At 41.4% G+C, this 19,626-nt stretch overlaps 1 protein-coding gene across 6 annotated transcripts in view; it reads left to right on the top strand.

Moving 5' to 3' along the window:
• epha3 (eph receptor A3) overlaps positions 1-19,626 on the top strand; it is a 218,958-nt gene that overhangs the window by 167,460 nt on the left and 31,872 nt on the right. For all 6 annotated transcript variants that reach the window (XM_086219855.1, XM_086219856.1, XM_086219857.1 and 3 more), the window contains 5 exons: positions 307-462; positions 4,081-4,440; positions 11,249-11,373; positions 18,728-18,890; positions 19,279-19,384. In XM_086219855.1, coding sequence (XP_086075981.1) covers positions 307-462; positions 4,081-4,440; positions 11,249-11,373; positions 18,728-18,890; positions 19,279-19,384 — 910 coding nt within the window. The remainder of the gene's footprint in view (positions 1-306; positions 463-4,080; positions 4,441-11,248; positions 11,374-18,727; positions 18,891-19,278; positions 19,385-19,626) is intronic.

Raw genomic sequence — 19,626 nt, 5'->3', positions numbered from 1 at the left:
GAACATGGCTTTTATCTGAGGTGATCATTTGCATTATTCATGTTGTGCCGACTGAGAGATAACAACGGAGCAATGGAGACAAAGACATTTTAGAGAATTATTGGGTTTTATTTCTTCTTCTTCTTGCAGTGGACTTTTGTTACATTAACAGAAGATTTACATCGAGCTTTCTTACTGACTGATAGTGTGTGTGTTGGGGGGGGGGTGTGGGTGTGTGTGTCTCCTCTCTCATTCCTCATGTTATAAAACTGTTCATATGCTGCTTCAGCATGATTCTCATCTCTCTCTCTCTCTCTTTGTCTCCAGTGTGCAGGGTGGGCTTCTACAAATCTGCACTTGGAAATATGGAGTGTTCAAAGTGTCCGCCGCATAGTTTCGCCCACCACGAAGGGTCGCTGCACTGTGGCTGTGAGAAAAACTACTTCCGAGCTGAGGGAGACCCTGCGTCCATGGCCTGTACCCGTAAGTGTGCATATGTGATACCATCAATTATTACAAGTCTTTGGCATCTTCATATGATCGTGGTTCCTTTCTGAAATCAACACTCACGTTAGTTTTTATGTCAGCTGTCTCAGTAGAGAAAGAGCAGAATGTGGTGTGGCAGGGTTTTTTTTTTTTTTCCTCCAAATGGCAGTAAAAATGCAATAAACCTGTCTTAACCTTGTTTTAAAGAACTGCTGACCCTCTCTTAGTTTGACTGTCAATGAGTGTTAGAGCTCCAAGAAGCACCGGATGTATTTTTGGGCGGATAAACACAGTGATGCAACATAGGACGATACGGTGTGGTTGAGTGGTACACGCGATGACAACAATAAAAGAAATAAAGTGAAAACCAGAGCAGATCTGAGTGTAGAAATCATCTTACGACAGTCGCCAATTACGGCATGCGAATGAGCTGCTGTTGATATCACGTGTCCAATATATTCTGGATTTAGAGGCTTCACCCCTCGAGTTTACCGCATGTGGAAACCTAACGGGCCAAGGAGAGGAACTTCTCTGACCTGCGCATGGAAATCTTAACATCGCCAGGTCAACCGAACCAACTAGTTTTAGTTGGCAGCCTGAACAGTAGAATAAAAGGAAGTCGGAAAAAAAATGTGGTTTGGAGTGAATTCGCTGTAATGGTCAACAAAGATGCCCCGGTCAGACAAATGCCAGCTGAGGTTTGAATAGAAGACAGATGGACAGACATTCCTGTTCAGCGTCTTCCAGCAGCGGAGAAGCGTTATCACCTACTTCATGAATCGCACCAAAAAGTTTGTCGTAGGAATATTGATTTAAAGCAGTTACCGAGGAGACGACTGCTACTGCAGTGACCCTGAACACGTCCAAATTGATAAGAATATTTTCGTCAAAATGATTGTTCGGCACTTTTCCACTGTCCTGTCAGTAAACAGGACTCCTTGAGTATCAAAATGAAACACTTGCAGCAGAACAAATTTAGCAACATCATACTTGTGTCAACCGGCTTTCCTCGTTAACTTGATCGCAATTAAAGCTGGATTCCTAATACAGTGAATTGCAGTTTAAAACCAGTATAAAACGCTCTAATTCACCAGTAAAACCACTTACTAGAAAATATTTTCTATTAAATTAAAGGTCGACAAAGTCTCAGCTGCCTGAGAAGCCTTTATCACCTTTTCCGCTCCCTGTGTGATTGTCCCCCTCTCTCTCTCTTTTTTCATTTACCTCCTTCTGCCCTCTGATACAAATGAACTGCAGATGCAGATGCAAGCCTTCCAAAATGCATTCCCCATAAAACTGTAAATCACTGCATTCCATGAATTCAGATCATGGATACACCCTTTACTAAATGGGCTGGGAAGGAAACAAAAAAAAAAGAAGGGAAAAAAAAGAAGAAAATCTTTGACCGTGTGGAGAGCAGCGTACAAATGGACGCTCACAGCAATATTCCAATTAGAAAGACTGTGCCAGCGTGGTCACTGCTGCTATTATCTCCACATCATCTTGTCAGCTGTAGGGACAGAGTGGGACAGATTTAGCTGCGCGAGGCCTGCAAAAGATAACGATCATGATTACCTCAGAGCGGGGATTTCACTGTTAGCACTGTGATGGAGGTTGTTTAGGGTTGACTCTTAAAATATTGGCAGGAAAAGAGGAATAAAGGGGGGGGGGCAACATACAACCATCTATTTCCCTCCAGATTCAAAAAGGGGATATTAATCTCAAACGGTACATCAAGAATATTTTGTCCTTTCAGTAATTGCTAGTTCATTTATCTCAGCACTTAAAGTTGGGAGTGAGGTTGACGCTCCAACATCGGTCTATCCTCAGATTCCAGCGATGGACTCGAAACACGCAGGACATCAGCGCCAGTCGATGTTAAAAGTCCAAGATGTGTGGACGTTACAGTAATGACATTTTGAATGATGATGGGTTTTTGGATTCGATTTGGTTAAATGTGCATCGAAACAGTCGTCCTGGCATTGAATTTCAAACACTTGATATAATAAAATCCATCAAACGAAAATTTCAGTGGCATAATGACGGCAGCCACCGAGGATCGCCTTCAAATCAACAAATCAAAGGGTTCAAAATGAGCAGATCCTCCTCGCCGATCATCGCCATCAGCCGTACTCGAGTGAAATCAAACTTCTTTCACAATTCTAGAGTGTGCTGTCATCCTGGGTGATAAGTGGGAGGCTGGAAAAGTGCGTATAAAGAATGATCTATGCTTTCTCCTTTGAGAGGGATTGGAGATAAATCTTGACCACAATTCATGACACATGTTAATCTCAGAGTCGATGTATTATTTTGACATTTGGAAGTAATGTAGTATTGCTTGCATGTGTATGCCTTTGCAGATAATGTTTGATGGGAATTGCACATCCAAAAGTTTGATGTGGTTCGTGGAGTTAAGCCAGAGGACTGTCCGGGTCAGATTAGTCGAGGAGAAAATACCCTCAGATTTTTAAGAATTCACAGAATATAGTACAATGATGTGCCTTATATCAGTTTGATGAAATGCTCTCAGTCGTATTCAGTTAAGAGGACAGTAACAGGGACAGAATAAGATTTGAAAGAAGACCAGACACAAGCATTATGTTCTTTCAACAGGACTCGTATTGATCACACTGGTTTTGTTGTCTTATATTGTAATCTCCCCTTCTTACGTGTCATAAATTTTTCATAAAAATGTACCAGAACTGAAAAAAAATCTGTTACACTTTCTTATGTATTTTGGGAGTAAACTCAAGTAAGGAAAAGCAGACAAAGCTTTTTATCTGAAGACTTTAGCCACTGAGCCGGTTTCAATCTTTTCTTCCTCCTCGTGCTCAAGAGTTATTTGTCAGTTTTTTGGCCCTCCGTGTAATTACAGTCGTAGCTTTGCTATAAAAATCTGGAAATATTCAGAGAGATATGTTTGTAAAAAGGCATTTTATTTCTCTTATATGTCACTTTGACATTGACTGGCATATTTGTTTTGTGGAAAAAAAAAGCTTCATGATTTCTCTCTCATCTCTTCTGTCTGGAGGAGGGAAATAGACATGTCACCAGTACTGTAGATGTGCAGACATTTTCCTTTAACTTTATATGTAGATATGAAACTTTTCTTCTATCATTATATTGAATTTATTTTTCAGGCTTAAACTTCTGGTATATAATTTAAAGTTTTCCTTTTCTATTTTCTGAAATCCAAAAATTACACTTGTCTTGTAAGACCCAGTGAAGCTGCCAATTTTAACTTCACGTCGGCACAAACGCAAACTTGTGGAAATCATTTCTCTCTGTCTCATGGTTTGAAATGATTCCTCAGTTGTACTGCTACAACATCCTGTTTCAATCGCGAGTCCATCATGCTGATGAAGTAAAAGTATATGAGTTGAACGTTAAATAATCAAGTGTGTGTGTGTGTGTGTGTGTATGTGTGTGTGTGTGTGTGTGTGTGTGTGCATTGTACTCAGAAACTTCTACAGATGTTTTCAGAAATTGCAGTGTTTCCTTACTACTAATCACCTCCCTCTCCTTCATCCCTTAACAGTTTTTTATTATCTCTTTTAATCTGAGGCCTCTCCTTTCTTCTCACCTTCGTCTCATATTCTCTTCTCTGACTACCAGGCCCTCCCTCAGCTCCTCGAAACGTTATCTCCTCCATCAATGAGACTTCAGTTATCCTAGACTGGAGCTGGCCGGAGGACACCGGCGGGCGCAGGGACGTCACCTTCACTGTCCTCTGCAAACGCTGCCGTGCTGTGGGCGCGAACGGCAGCAATGGTGGCAGCCAGCGTTGTGAGCCTTGCCGGAGCAACGTTCGCTTTCTTCCGAGATCAACAGGCCTCCACAACACCACTGTGACAGTGGGCGACCTGCTAGCCCACACCAACTATACTTTTGAGATTGAGGCGCTGAACGGTGTGTCATCACTGGCACCCAAGATGAGGCAGTACGCCGCTGTCACCATCACCACCAACCAAGCCGGTGAGATGCCACAGCAGATGGGTGGATAGGAGTAGGGAGGACATTAAGTGTTTGAATTAGACTGATGTCAAGTTTAGTCTTTGTCTTTCCAAACGAACCCCACATCAAGCATTCTACTGGCACTATGTAGAGTTGAGGTTGGTTTGGAGTTAAACATCGAAAACTTAATTCAAGAGGAACTGAATTTGTTGTAGATCCTCAACAACACTTCTCCTCTCATCTAAAAGGGTCACAGCTTATTAGTGAGGAGTGTCAGTGCTTTAAAGTAATACCTCACCAAAAATATGAGCTTCCGTTCATCAGTTTCTCACCGTGAAATGTCTTGGATTAAGGAAGAATTTGTTTTATCCTTTAAGACTTCTTAGAGAATATAAGATTCAAAGAATACTTGCCATATACTTGTTCCTTGAAACTAATGGAGACCAAAGATTCTAGTCAGGCTACAAACTCTCCAACACATCGTCCTGTATAATCCACATATCCCTCATCCAGTCCTGCGCTCAAGAATCCACAAACACTTTACTATGAGTTGAAAACATCCACAACTACAAAAACAATCCTGTTTCTACACTCAGCTATCTTGAGTCCAAACTAAGCTTGTGCATTCAGTTGAAATCCCACCTCCTGGGTTGTTAACCGGCTCAAATGAAAGCGTTTTTGATGTTCGGAGTCAAAAGCTTGATGATGAACATTTGGATTATACTGGACATGCACTTGAGAGTTTGTAAACAGGGATTTTGTTTAGCTTTGCTGTTGGTAATTGTCAGTCTTCATTAGCTTCCACCAGCGGGTATGTCACATGGTTCTCGATTCACCAGTTACGTATGCAGGGACGAAAAAAAGAAACCTCCCTGAGTTAAAGAAATTTAATTACGCGTAATTAATAGACAAATGATAATTTGTGAGTGAAATACAGTTTCTGTCGGTAAAATGTCTGGGACGGAACGATTCAGGCCTTTACAACGAGGTATACAGGAAAGCCACACACATATTAGAGGAGCTCACACACTCTAACACAAACCTCTATATCAGCTCACTAAACAAGCACAACCCAACACAGGAGGGCCAAATCCTCGGGTCAAGACTCAGCAGCCTACATCTGAAAGAAGGGAACAGTCGTTTTTTTATTGCAGCAACATACACATGTTAGATAGAGAGCAAATATGGTTTGATAAAGGAGTGAGGGGGGCCGTCTATGTAGAAGTGCAGTACCCATAAATCAACAGGGAGGTGGTCTATGACGATTATTGTTATTATTATTCCTAACTGCGCTCTTTTTCTCCCTCAACATATCCTTCCCATGTAATAAACTAACCCATAATTCATCCAGTCAAAGAACTCCAACCAACAGTCCTGGAAATTTACAAGACAATCCCAGGTCGCTACTCTCTTGTTTTAATGATTTAAATCAGACATCCTTTTCACTAAAACACAAAAGAAAACCTTTTTAAAGTCATTCTTTACATAAGGGCAGATTCCTAAAGACCCCATCAATCTTTTACACAAACATCTAACCACAAATCTAGTTCTCAGAAGAATAGGATGGCCAAGGGAAGTGGTACTTGTGAATTCCAAGTGTAAAATAAATCTCACTGTGGTTAAAAAGTGCCAGAAATCTGTAACTCTAGCAAGGAATGTGCAAAGGTCTCTGTGAATGCATCAATTTATTCTGTTATTCTTCCATCTCATCTCAGTATTGTCTTACAAAGTTTGGCTTTGTATGTTTTTGTGTCAGTGGCCCAGCGATGAGTTTTTCCTCTTTTTAAATCAATCATTAGCTCCATCTCTTTTTCATCTTTCATCTCGACAGGATTTTAATTGAACCGGTTGCTTTCCAACTCAGCTTCAGTTACTCTTGACTTTGATATAAATTCCTCCATTTCCACTGTACTTCATAAGATGATTTGGCACTCGGAAGGTAGTTTTTGAGCGGGATGGACTGATGGGAGTTTGTTTCATATGTAGCAAAATGGGGATTATACAGCACACTCCATTGTATTATCTGGGCGGACAGCACCAGCGATGAATGCAGACAGAGTGGGTGTTAAACCTCGAGCTTTGATTCAGTGGGACCTCTCTTATCACAAATTTGGAAGTATTTTCTGAGTCTCTAAACAACAGAGCATAACGTCACATAGGACATCTGTGGCTTCCCAAAAAATCTATTATGATGTACCGTGGTAATGGTTGAGGTTTGGATTGGTTTAAGCACAAAAAAGAAACAGTTAATTGTTAGGAAAACATAGTGGTTTTGGTTGAGCTTGATACTCTGTGGTCTCTTGACTTTAGTTGTCATGGTTACAATAAGACCAATACTCACTCGCTGCTGAAAATGTGCCAATCGTGGCTGCAAAAGGAACTCAATCAGTGTTTTTTTTAGAGACTTTCTCTCTATATATCAACATCTCATTTCCTCATTTGTGCTGGTAAAACATAGTACGGCTGGTCGAGAGGTTCAGTTTAGCAGGCATCTATCGTGTGACAGCAGTCCGATTAGGCGAACACAGTTAAGGACTGTTTGTGTGAGTGTTTTCTTTGGTTGCCCTGTGGTGCAACAGCTGGCCGATATTATAAGAAATTGCACAATTAACAGTTATGAATAGTCTCTGGGGGCAACAGCCCAAAATTCTGGGGTTTCTGATGTAGTCAGTGCATGTCAAGGCTAAGATTTCCTCCCTGTTTGGTGCTTGTAAATGGTCCGATTAGCAACTGCAGACACCAGAATGGAACTGCAGTTGAAAGACAGCTTTGAGTCTTTCAGATTACACATGAATAAAAGTGGATTGGGAAGCTGAATCATAATTGGCCAATACAATAAGGTAATAATAAGGTAACCGAAATACTTAAACTCCTAAAATATTACCTTGTGCTCATGGCTGCAAGACAAGTTGTTTCCCAGTGCATTCTTAACAAAGTGCTATAGCAGACTATTCAGAAGGTACGGTGCGCGTTTGGGTCCTCTGTGGGCCAGGGTCCCTGAAACTGACCCTGTAACACCCCCATGTTGGTGGCCCTGCTTGCACGTACATACGTGCAGAATCTGCGTGGCTCAGGAGGTTCAGCGGCCGTCAGAGGTGTTTGAGCCTTGACTCCTCCACGGAACATCTTGACACTAAAACCGCAAATTGCTCCTAATAAGCACCTTGAGTGGTAGTTTCCACCATCAGTGTATGAGTGTGTGAATGACGTAACATTTTAATAGACTTTAATTAGCGCCAAGGTACAAAGGTGCTATATAATCGCACCTTATTATCATTTACAAGGATCAGACATTTTTTAAGTGACAGGGCAGGAATTTTTTGTTTCGCATCCAGGCTGATGAAAAGTGAGCTAATGAAGAGGAGGGAGTCATTGCAGCAGATTGAAAGTAAAAACAATCCAGACAACATGGCTAAGGAAAGCATTCAAGTCATCTGTTTGTTAGCATATAATCTGTGTGTGGTTAGAGGAAATCTGAATATATATTAGATTTGAAGAGGGCTTATCAATGCTAAGAGGCCTGTGTGTGCTCTGAATATTGAGAACCATCTTTAATGTCTGAGTGATCATCATAAGAGATGGATCTTTACATATCAATGATCAAGCACACACAAGTCTCGGCACACAAGCAATGAAGCATACGACACACTCTTTAACGTCATTCAAGCCTTCCTATACAACACGCTCACACGTGCGCTGTCTCTCACCCTAGCAAATATCTCATGCTGCAGCTGCACACTCTGCATCGGCCCTGAGAGTTTACAAGGATTAGATATGTCAGTGCACCAGCCCCACCCGTCTGTACACTTTCTCACCCACACACACTTGCATGCATACAGATGCCATAGCTGTTAAAAGATGGATTAAGTGTTTCCCTGGGTAGAGGCAGTGTGTCCTGGCAGTGCTGTCAAGGTGTTGTTAGATAGCTTCTCACCTTTTTTACCCTCCATTCATTGTCACAGCTATGCTAACAACAACAGTGTCATTTTGATCCACCTTTAGAATAGTTTACTTCTCAATATCACCAGTCCAAGGGCACTCACTCGGACTGATCTCTTCTATGACCACGCATTTTTATCCCTCAAAGTCCAGTTTGGCTAGTGTGAATGCTCTGTGCTGCACCCAAACATGGTAGGCTTTCCTGGCCTTGGCACAGTTAGAGGAGATGGGCTTCAGCACAATGTAGTTCCACACAGGGATGTCACAGAAATCGGTATTTCAGTACCAAGTCGAAAATATGAGGGTACTTGATTTTCCATGGTACCTGTAGCCAGAGGTGCTTATGATAGTAGCGTACGCATCGCACCGAATGACAGCGACAGGTGCGGCAACAAGTCTGCTTGTTGATTTGAGGGGATAAAAACACACACCCAGACTATGGATACTACAGCTGCGTTAGCAAGTTATTTCAAGCAGTCTGAAATAAAACTACGGCACAAGTGAGGCCCCCGCCCTCCCCTGAACTATATGAGTGTAGTCAAGGCTGTTGGTAAGTTAACACTAGAGCTCCTCAAGACCCAGCTAAGTGCCACTGTTTGGCTTAAGCCAGCCCGTTAGCCCAAAAATTAGTGGCATCCGCTTCTCAGTTTCTCTCTGCACACTGTACACATCACATGCACCGAGCGATTCTGAAAGGAGCTCCATTTGATTACAGCGCTCTTGATTTGGACTTTTAAAGATGAAGACTTGCAGTCAAAGCAACCTCACCCCTCTTCTAAAACTGTGTGTGCAGCAGGAGTTCATTTTGAAGAGTTGATTTCTTTGTTCAACTTTAGATGACTGTTGTAGTTCAGTCGGTATCGGTGCCGGCGACCAAATTTCTTGTACCATGACATCCCTGTAGTTCCACATGGTGTAATCTGGCAGATTAATGTACAAAAAGGATAATTCAAGTGGTCCAGTGCAGTGGACAAGATAATCAACTTTAAAACAAGTAGCAGTCCTATTCAGGAACACCATCAGACAATACAACGCCAGCTCTTTCTGTCAGTAAAGATAAGAAGGTGCCAGAAAACACTGGCGCCTGCATTACTTTTCGTAGGATAGTAAAGTTTCCAGGAGGGGAGGGGTCGACTGTCTGGGACCGAAGGATGCTTTGCTGAAGCACAACACAAAATTATACAGTATATCTTTTATGTTATTATGAGAAGTGTGAAGATATTTTCCTCCCATTATGGAAGTGTAGCAGCCCCAGTCCGACTTCCTGAATAGTATTTTTATCAGGGTTTATTTTACCCCGTTGGATATATCTTTTCATTCAATTCTATTGTGCCGCCAAAATGAAATCATTACCTGTTGTCCACAAGTCAGAATAGATAGAAGTATTCCCACATTGTGCCCTTAAATCACAGGTTTATGACACCTCTGGCCGGTTTTCAAGAGCCTTTATGGCCTGGTGTGTTGTATCAATTCTACAGTTATGCCACGGACCGAAACAGAGAGTGACAGCAAATTAAGAGCTCTGCAATAGACATGCAGAGAGAGAGAGAGGGATAGTGAGAGAGAGAGGACAGGGGGAGATGCAAGGAGATGGGCGAGTAGGAGGAGAGGAACTTGAAGCTGCCTCCAAGCTGCTCAGACACACTAAATCATTACCACCATAAACCACAGAGCCAATAAAAAGCACAGCCTCACCCCGCTATCAGAACCAGAGGGAGAGGAGGAGAAGAGGAGCAGGGGGTATGGAAACAGATTCTCCCCATCTGGATTCATTACAGAAGAAAAAATAACTTCCTGCAGAAATACACACGAGTATATACACAAAGACACAATCTCCCAGACACACTCTGTAGCTGTATAATCACAATCAACCGAGGCTCGAACATTTCAAAGACAAACATGTTTTTTCCTGTGGTCTAATAAAATTAAAAGTCAATGCCTCAGATGCAGAACTGGCCCCGGAGCTGCCTGGCAATTAGAGAGCAGTAAAAAAGGGAAATGAGAAAGGGAGCGAAGAGGGAGGCAGAATAAGGGAGGGGTGCAGGGTTTGATCGAGGTATGCGCTGAATTACTAGATTGGGACCATGTGAGTGTGTGAAGAGGTGAGGGATTTCTGAGGAGCGGGGAAGTGTGTGTCGTTGAAAACGACAGGTCATAAATGTGAGCAGCAAAAGCAATATTGGCATTCAAGTGACAGATGCCAGCCATCGTAATTATGACAGCAGGGACGGCGGAAAATCAGATGATGTCGCTACATAGCGAGAAAGCCAGTGTTAGGAAGCGATTTGGGGGTGATGGATAGAACTTTGGAGGACTGCTGTTGTGTACCTTTTGCCAGCTGTGAAAATAGCAGAGCTTTTTTTAAACACAAAGCTGGACCATTTACAAACATTTTACAATAGTTTTTGTACGTAAACTGAACCAGAACTTATAGTGAAACATCTCTGTGTATTGTATCAGTGGATTGAAGCACACAATGGCGGTTTTGGGTGGAATGTTGGTAATAGCAATATACGGTTGCAAAATCAGTATTTTTCCATGTAAAAACAACCAAATACAGGGTTTATCTACTGACTTATCTCATCTAAGCAATGTCTACAATTGCATATGCCTGTGTGTTTGTGTTCGTGTGTGTGTGTGTGTGCACGCGTGTGCACGTGCGATCCTCTGTTTGCATTCATACAGTGTGTAAATCATCTCATTTCATCCATGAATCCGGGGCCGTAGCCTTTAATGTGGCCCCGCTGGCCAGAAAACGGAATTAGGCAAACAGGAACCATAGACAATTGCTGGGATGCAACACTGGAAACTGAACTTCCACTGAACCTTACTATAAAGGAGCTTACTCTCTCTCTCTCTCTCTCTTCCGCTGTCCCTGTCTTTCACACAGCTCCATCTCCAGTAGCCGTGATAAAAAAGGAGAAGACATCTCGAAACAGTGTGTCCCTGTCCTGGCAGGAGCCAGAGAGACCCAATGGCATTATCCTGGATTATGAGATCAAATACTATGAAAAGGTTGGTACTCGCCAGGTCACTCCTCATAATTTACCTCAAGTCAGCATCACAGGTCTGCATGTGCTGCCCTTGTTTTTGTTGTTACATGTTGAATGCAAAAAATTTGCTCATGACATTTATAATAAGAAACAGCCTTTCCTTGACATGCCTGGGATTAAAAGGGTCTTTTGAAGTTTAAAGCTTCTTGTTTTAATGTCGTTCAACATGAAGAAATCTGTGCGCTGCATCTTGTCTGCCTCCCGCCTCACCAACACACCCCCCACCCTGCACCACCTCCACAAGAGTGTGTGACACTAGGACCCTTGACAAATATGAAGAGGTCCATCCTTTAAAACTACACACATGGCAAATTGGGTGCTTTTGACTGAGGTCCCCCAGGACCCCAAATACATTGTATTTTTAAAACACACTAATTGAAACAGAAAGCACTTAAAGCACCTGTGAGATATGACAAAACAAATTCCTCTGGGTTCTGTGGGTACCTTAGTAGGTAGGATTAAGGTTAAATGTGATATGGAAATATGCCCTAGTATAAATACATCTTAATGTAAATCTTCACACAAGACTAAAATTAGATTTAAAGAGATGTAAGTGCCTCAGAACATAGCATGATGTTGTCATGGATCTGACATAATCGCCCTAAATAATTATCCTCATGTAATGTTTATCCTTCTACCTCCCTTCATTCCTTCTTTTCCATCTCCTCCTTACCTCCACCCTATCCTCTCTTTCATGTTTATCTGGCTGTATCACTCATTTGCTTCATACTTGTGCCCTCCTTTGTACCTCACATCTCTTTTCATGTTGCCTTCTATACTCTCCTCCTCTCTCCTTCCCTCCTTAATGGAGACAAGTTTTATGGCAGACAGTAAATGGGGTCGCTCATTCCTCTGTGAGGGAAATTAGTGCAGAACGAATTACACTGGCTTTCAGCACCAATGCTGTGCTATGGCTGACATTTGATGGTGAAATTAGCCGTGGACGCAAGTTTAATCACTCAGTGTGTGCGTGTGTGTGTGTGTGTGCTTGCGTGCGTGAATGTGTGTGTGTCCCAGATCACAGTGTCTTGAAAGCCAACAGTGGCCCCTAATCTCTTGATTAGTAGGCTGACAGAGACTGTTTCCTCTCTAAACTCTGTTCCCTGCTCAGCCATCCTTACCTAAAGTGTTAAAACAAAGCTGGGAAGCAACAAGGGGAAAAGTGAATGATTGACACTCGGTCAGAGCTCACTGCAAGTTGGAATTCTCAACTGTGGATTCTTATTCACACCCACATGCTAATACATCACAAATGCTTAGTTAGTAAAAGAAGACAAGGAAATGTATGAAAAGGTGGATTCTAGTCTCTCAGAATGAGAAAACACAGGGTTAATCCCATCTTTTTGAAATGACTAGAGACTTTCAGGGAAAGACACACACGCACAAACACACACTCTCTCGCTCTCTGTCTCTCTTGCACAGACCAATCTCTCAGAGGATTCTCCACAGCACCCATAGATACCCTGGGAGTTTCAGCGTGAAACCTCTACCATTTGAGCCTCCAAGAGAGAACAGGAATACAAATAGAGGATCCTCTTAAAGGAACAGGCTGACTTTTTAGGAAATATGCTTATTTGCAATCTTCCCAGTGCCAGACAAGAAGATAAATACCCTTTTGTCTTCTGTGTGTCCATTAGGGAGATGAGACCAGCTGATAGCTAGTTAGCTTAGCGCATTGAATGGTAGTTAGAGGGCAGAATAGCATACCTCAGTCATAAGTCATCAAATAGGTAGTGTTCAAGAGCATTGTTTGTTCAAAAGTAATCATCTTCATCCCCTCTAACAAAGTCGCCCATGATTACTGTGGTAAGAGTTGCTCTTCGAGTTGTCAGTGTGTTTTGTTCTGATGGCTGAAGTTAAAAACAGGAATTCTGATGTGCGACGATAAATCACTGTACCCAGCAGTTTTGTCAGGATAGCAATTCTATATGTGTGATTCTAAAATTACAATTGTTATTTCACAATGAATGCTATCTACAACTGTAGTTATACTTACTTAGACTTGGTTTATGTGATAGGGACAGTGTGTTGGAGTTAGCTTAAGGCTAATGTGAATTGGTAGTCCTTGTGAAATTCAGTCAGGGAAATTAACTCAGCACTGTAAGGAAGGAGTTACAACATATTGTATACATATTGATTGAAGCAAAGATTAGCTTTGGGAAGAAATGTATCTGGCTTTTGAAGGAGGAATGCTAACGCTTCACCCTCACTGCTCTTGTGCTAAGCTAACTAGCAGTTTGCCAGTGTCTCATCTCCTTAAAGCACACACAGAGGAGAGAGGGGTGTCTCTCTCCTTGTCTGGCTCTGGGGAGGATGGCTAATAAGCATATTTTCCAATAAACTGGCATATTCCTTTAATATCCCAGGATTCAGGCCTTCTCATGTGGCAGGCAGAGAGATGTTGAGGGCAACTGGCATAAGGATCAAGACAGGAGGACAAGTTAGAGCACAAATATCCCCACAGACCACACCATGATTCACTTACGAGACAGAAAGAGGCTTTTAAAGGCATATGCACAGACATGCACAGACATAATTGCGGACACATAAACAGGATGGTGAAACAGGACAGAAAAACAGACAGACAGAGATTAAAAGAGAGAGAGAGCTTTCAGCAAGGCGATGTGCTGCATGAATGATACTTTCTGCTTTTTTGTTTGTGGTTTTCTCTGTATTTTCATGTCTTTATGAGAAACACACTGTGTACATCATCATGTAATCCAATATCATATAGCTTCTTTTTCACCGAACAACACTTCGATGTAGATGGAATATTCAATGGATGAATGTTTCTCTTTACTTTTCCTTTTTTTTTTTGGTGGATTATAAAATCAAACAACCCTTTCTTGTGTGTAAGAAATGGGACAAGGAATTATAGCGAGGCCCTTTGAAAGCTGTTACATTTCACTAAGTAAATCACCGAGGGCTTTTCTAGTGTGAGGTAGACTAAAAATATTGTTTGTCACAAGTAATTTCATCCCATCCTGATTGGACGTTTCGTGCTTTTGTATGATGTATCGCGTTTCATGCCCGCTGAAACATGGACTTCATTATCTTTCATATAAACCCAGAAGATCATTGCTGCTTTAGCTCTCTCATAAACACATAAATGAATGAACGATGTTGTGGCGCTGCGGGCGACGTCATAACACTAAGTGAAGCATTAAGCAGGTCAGTAGCATAAATAACCCTCAATGATATACGATAGATGGTATTCCCCAGATTATGGAACTAAATGACAGTGTTTTAAACCATTTATAACATTCTAAAATGTTCATAGGAAGTGGGGAATTGTTTAATTTACCACATGCCTCTAATTTAAGTGAAATGCTTTTGAAAATATCACATTCCCATAGATGTTTAACTGGAAGTGACCTTAATCTAAACTTAGCTGTAGGGAGCAGAACATATGTTACTACATGAAAGATAAATGAACGCATTTATACACTCAAAACATATAAATATAACGCTGATGACGGAGCAATAAAATTTACTGTCGGAATTGTTGTGAGTATGGTAACACTAGACGTAAATGAATGATAAACTCACATTAATCAAGATCAACCAGATCATAAGTCTTTAAAGGAATCCTATCGTGTGATTGGAAATCAAAAGTATTTTAATTTTGCCTTGTTTAATGCCTCTTTTTTTTTTTCATTTTTGACAATATGAAAGGCAGAATTCACTCATTGACCAAGTCACTTGTAACCGCATGAATGCGACAAAAGACACATGTATTTATTTATTTAGTGCTTTTTCCCTCCCTTACTGGAGGAAGCTTCAGGGAGGAAGAATGTTTTTCAAGAGCTTGATGGATCTCATGTTACAGATCTCAGATAAAATTAGGTTACTGTAAACTATGAGATGGTTCATGGTATCAGCAGCTGACATGGCTCACACCAACCAACTCATTAGCCTCACATTTCCAGTCTTCTGTCTCCAGATTTGCCCTGATTGCTCTTTCCGGCATTGCATACCATTGTAAACCCAAAATGACTTCCTGTAAGGGGTGCGTATCTCACCCACTGTGACTGATTTCATATACGTCCCCATATATTCTACAGCATGCATCTAAATAAAAGCCAACAATTTCATGTGATACCACACGGTGTCCTAGTCCGAAAGTAATTTACTTTATTTGCCATTTGCAGTAAAACCACATTGGAAAGTGGTTAGAAGAGCTGAAACACACAACGTACAAAAAAACTTATGAGGCAATAATAAAAATGTATTTAAAAACATATACTATAGAAAGAGTTGGATAAAAGCATCAATGAGAGAGGAGTCCATCCTCTTCTCTCATTCTGGAACGAGCTTCATCTGCCTTCCGTTTCACCTCACCTGGGCTGAGATTGGGAAAGAACACTATTTCTAAGACTTTTTGCCAGGAAGATGATGTGATATTCTGCTTCATATGCAGAGTGCTGTGGTTTGGATGATAGAATCCAACTGTGCAGAGAAAGTGGGAAGTGTTACCTTTATGCTTGAAGCTGCAGGTGTCGTTGCTCCTCTCCCACAGCGACTCAGTAGCGTCTCGTGATGTAGGCCGAGAGATTAGTGAGTGTATTTCGCTGCTGTTCACCACATCATTCTTTTAAAGTACAAAACTTTTTCCAAACTTTCACTTTCTCCATGTGTGGTGGTGTGGTGAGTAGCAACACTGTGCGGTGAGGAAGTGCTCGTAGTTTTATCAGCGTTGCAACGAGAGAAAATGAAAGGAGTACGAAAAATGGTAGTTTGTTGATGCCAACCTGTTGATGCATTTCTGAGTTTCCAGATGACAAGAGGTGCTTTATCTTTGAAAATCCCAGGCTAACAGCATGATCTTCCTGTTGCCTTAACCGGCTAAAGGGCGCTCCACAGGCGATAAGGCATTTCCAAGTGCACTTTGTGAAAATACAATTTGTGGGAATACACGTCGCTGATTGTTTTTGCATGTTTTATCACTGTAATCTAGAGAGCTGAGAGAGAGAGAGAGCTTCAAATCCACTTTAATTTGGATTGTTTATTTAGTCTTACATGGAAGGAATGCTGGCTGAAACACTGTATTTACAACACTTCTGCTGTGCATCCCCATTTTTGGGGTCTGTATGCATTTGCATCTGTGTATGTGTGTGTTATACAAGCTATAATTTGCTACAGCTTTGTTTAGATTGCCAAAGAAGAAAGCAGCACGGAGGCCATATACAATTCTAGTATTGCGGTGAGGTATACACACACACACACATTCACACACAAGTGGATAGGCCTTAATCCCATGGCTTGTCAGGCTGCAGCATGCATAGAAGAGAGGTGACTAGTTTCTCTGTCTGTCTGTCTGTCTGTCTCTCTCTCTCTCTCTCTCACAGACACACACACACACACACATAAAGGTACTGGTGCTACACCTGTGTGTGATTTTCAGGGGATCACATGCTGTCCTGAGCACTGAATGCTGACAAGCTGTGAGTAGATTTATGGTCGTGATGAAGAGTTATCTCAGTGCTGGTCGGGTGTATCGGTTACCTCCTCACACACACCAGTTTAAAAATCTTTGTGCTCCATAAAACTCTGATCCCATCCCCAGTAATGGCCGTGAAGGTTCTCCTGGATGTGTGTGTGTGTGTGTGTGTGTGTGTGTGTGTGTGTGTGTGTGTGTGTATGTGTGTGTGTGTGAGAGTGATGATTTAACCATTGACTTTAACAATGAGTGCCTGTTTAATAACTAGCTGCATAGAATGAGGATTTGGCTCTCCCGTGATAAAGTTTTGTCTTTGTCTTATTTTCATGAGCTTGGCTATGGTGCAAAATATGAAGCTCATTTTCAGGATTGTTAAAGTCATTCCTAATAGGTTGTATATGTATGAAGACCTTTTTCTAACTTCCTTCTATTCAAGCATTCGTTTCATCAGATAGAATTGGGTTGATTATAATTGCAGTCCACTCTCTTGGATTGAAGAAAAGCCCTGAATAATTTAAACCTGATATACAGGGTTTGGATTTTGTGATTCCAATGAATTAGTTTTTCCTCTTCTTTCTCTCTTTTTTTTAATACCTACACCCAGTGACCCGATGTGTGAGCCAATTCGTAGCATTTGACTTGCAAAATCTTGCACGAATCTGCCTTTTTCACTGGATTGGCATCACATCATAGAAGAGAGGTAACGTTTTCTGATTTAGAGTTCATTTCAAAACAGACGGACATTCTGGTAGACAGGTTTTCAAGAGCAACAGCAAACCGATGACTTGAGTGTAAGAATGGCTGATTGAAGCTTGATGTACTTGTCTCATGGCCATCACATTTCTATACATCTGAACTTGAGGAAAAAATTCATCTGCTGGTGTCACTGCTGCCTCCTCTAATCTTACATGTGCATTTTGAAAATTTTCCTGCTTAAAGAGTCGTGTTCTCTCCAAAAATTTCAAGTGTTGGTGGTGAAGGATCTGAATAAAGGCAAGATTCCCCAAAAAACTCCAGGTGAAGCACCAACACGCTGTAATTAATTTAATCTAGAATTAATTTGATATAAAAGGGGGTGAGGGAAAGTTGTGAGCATTATAGTTTTGTCATGCAGATTATTGACAGCTAAGGCATAAGGGAAATATTACATTTTAGAAAACATGTCTGATACCGAATATTCATAGTAAGATCATATTATACATATAATATCATATGTAATGTTGTATAATGTTTTATATTTTCCTCATGAACTGCAGCTAAAGGGATCTAGCCTGAAGATTTTAATGTCCACAGTCTGTCTCGTGGTTTCTTTCCTTAACCTTAAATCATTTTGAAACTTATTATTAAGTTCTATACAAATATACAGAGTATTTTATTCCATGTAAATCAGTCAGAGCGGTAATGAACTCTTCAATGCCATTCATTTGATCATTTTGACATCATATTTTACAGTTTTCTATTTCTATATTAAGTCCACTAACACGACCGCACTCACGGTGGCTACGTAACTGCACTGGGAGCCAGAATGAGACGTTCACACTCCAGCTTTCCTTTATCCACCTCCTGCCTCTCATCTTTTCACCCCTGTTTTTCTTCCCCCCTACATCTGGAAACAATGTGCGCATTGCAGACTCCATGTGTAAATCCTTGTGTTGTAGAACAGATCAGTAGAAGAGAAGTCATAAAATATTCAGGGTATAATTCATCAGTTTGGGAAGAAAGCTATCAAACTGATGTTTGCGTGCGTTCATGTGACAGCATACATACGCAGATGGTGTGCCATGTTGTATCGCGAGCGTGCTGTACTCTCGTCCACACACAGTATATTTAATTTCCTCCTCTGTGCTTCTGTCCCTGTGTCTCTTATGTCTTACAGGAGGAGCAAGAGACCAGCTACACCGTCCTTCGTGCGCGGGGTTGTAATGTGACTCTCAACGGTTTGAAGCCCAACACTGCCTACCTGCTGCAGATCAGAGCTCGCACAGCTGCTGGATACGGAGCCAGCAGCCCCAGTTTTCAGTTTGAGACCAGCCCTGACTGTAAGAAGAGGATCATTTTCCCACAAACAAAATTAAATATCGAGCTTCTTGTTGGCACAATAATATCAGCTGCAGGAGCTTCAACCCTCAGAGTTGTGTAACGGTATAAGTTTTCAAACCTCAAAATATTTGAACAAACCTTTCATGAGTTTCGGTTGTTTTAGTGTTACATAAAAACTGTGGAGGCCAATTATTATCAAATGAATTTCATTATCGAGTACCAAGGGTTCTGAGAAAGACTCCATGCTTTTATAGCCTCAGAGGGAACTGAATAAAATATTGCATTCAGTTAATATTGTATACAGATAAGATAAATCATGAAATGTTGAATGTATATTTTTGTTTTTGCAGAACAACATCTCAATACTTGTTGGTTTCTATCTTTCAGCAGCCTTTTCCATCTCCAGCGAGAGCAGCCAGGTTGTTTTGATTGCTATTTCTTCAGCGGTGGCCATCATCCTGCTCACTGTGCTGCTCTACGTCCTGATTGGCAGGTCCGTCTACCTCTTACTGGACAATTCTGTCGCGCTCTCTCTCTCTCTCTCTCTCTCTCACATTTTCTCAGTGCTGCCTAAAATTGTATATGTACTATACACAATGTATGTGTATTTGTCAAAGTGACACGGTGCCTGCAGCGGACAGCGCACACTATACATTTTAATGTTTCAATCAATAATGTGTGTGTGTGTGTGTGTGAGTGCGAATGGTGGGAGAAATATGTGTCTCGCTGAAGTTG

Source organism: Aulostomus chinensis, chromosome 12, assembly GCF_037954235.1.
Source record: "Aulostomus chinensis isolate RoL2024-O1b breed Wild chromosome 12, RoL_Achi_v1.0, whole genome shotgun sequence".
NCBI classification, from domain to species: domain Eukaryota; kingdom Metazoa; phylum Chordata; class Actinopteri; order Syngnathiformes; family Aulostomidae; genus Aulostomus; species Aulostomus chinensis.
Note: the sequence above shows the minus strand (reverse complement) of the source record. Positions and strands in the feature narration are given on the sequence as shown.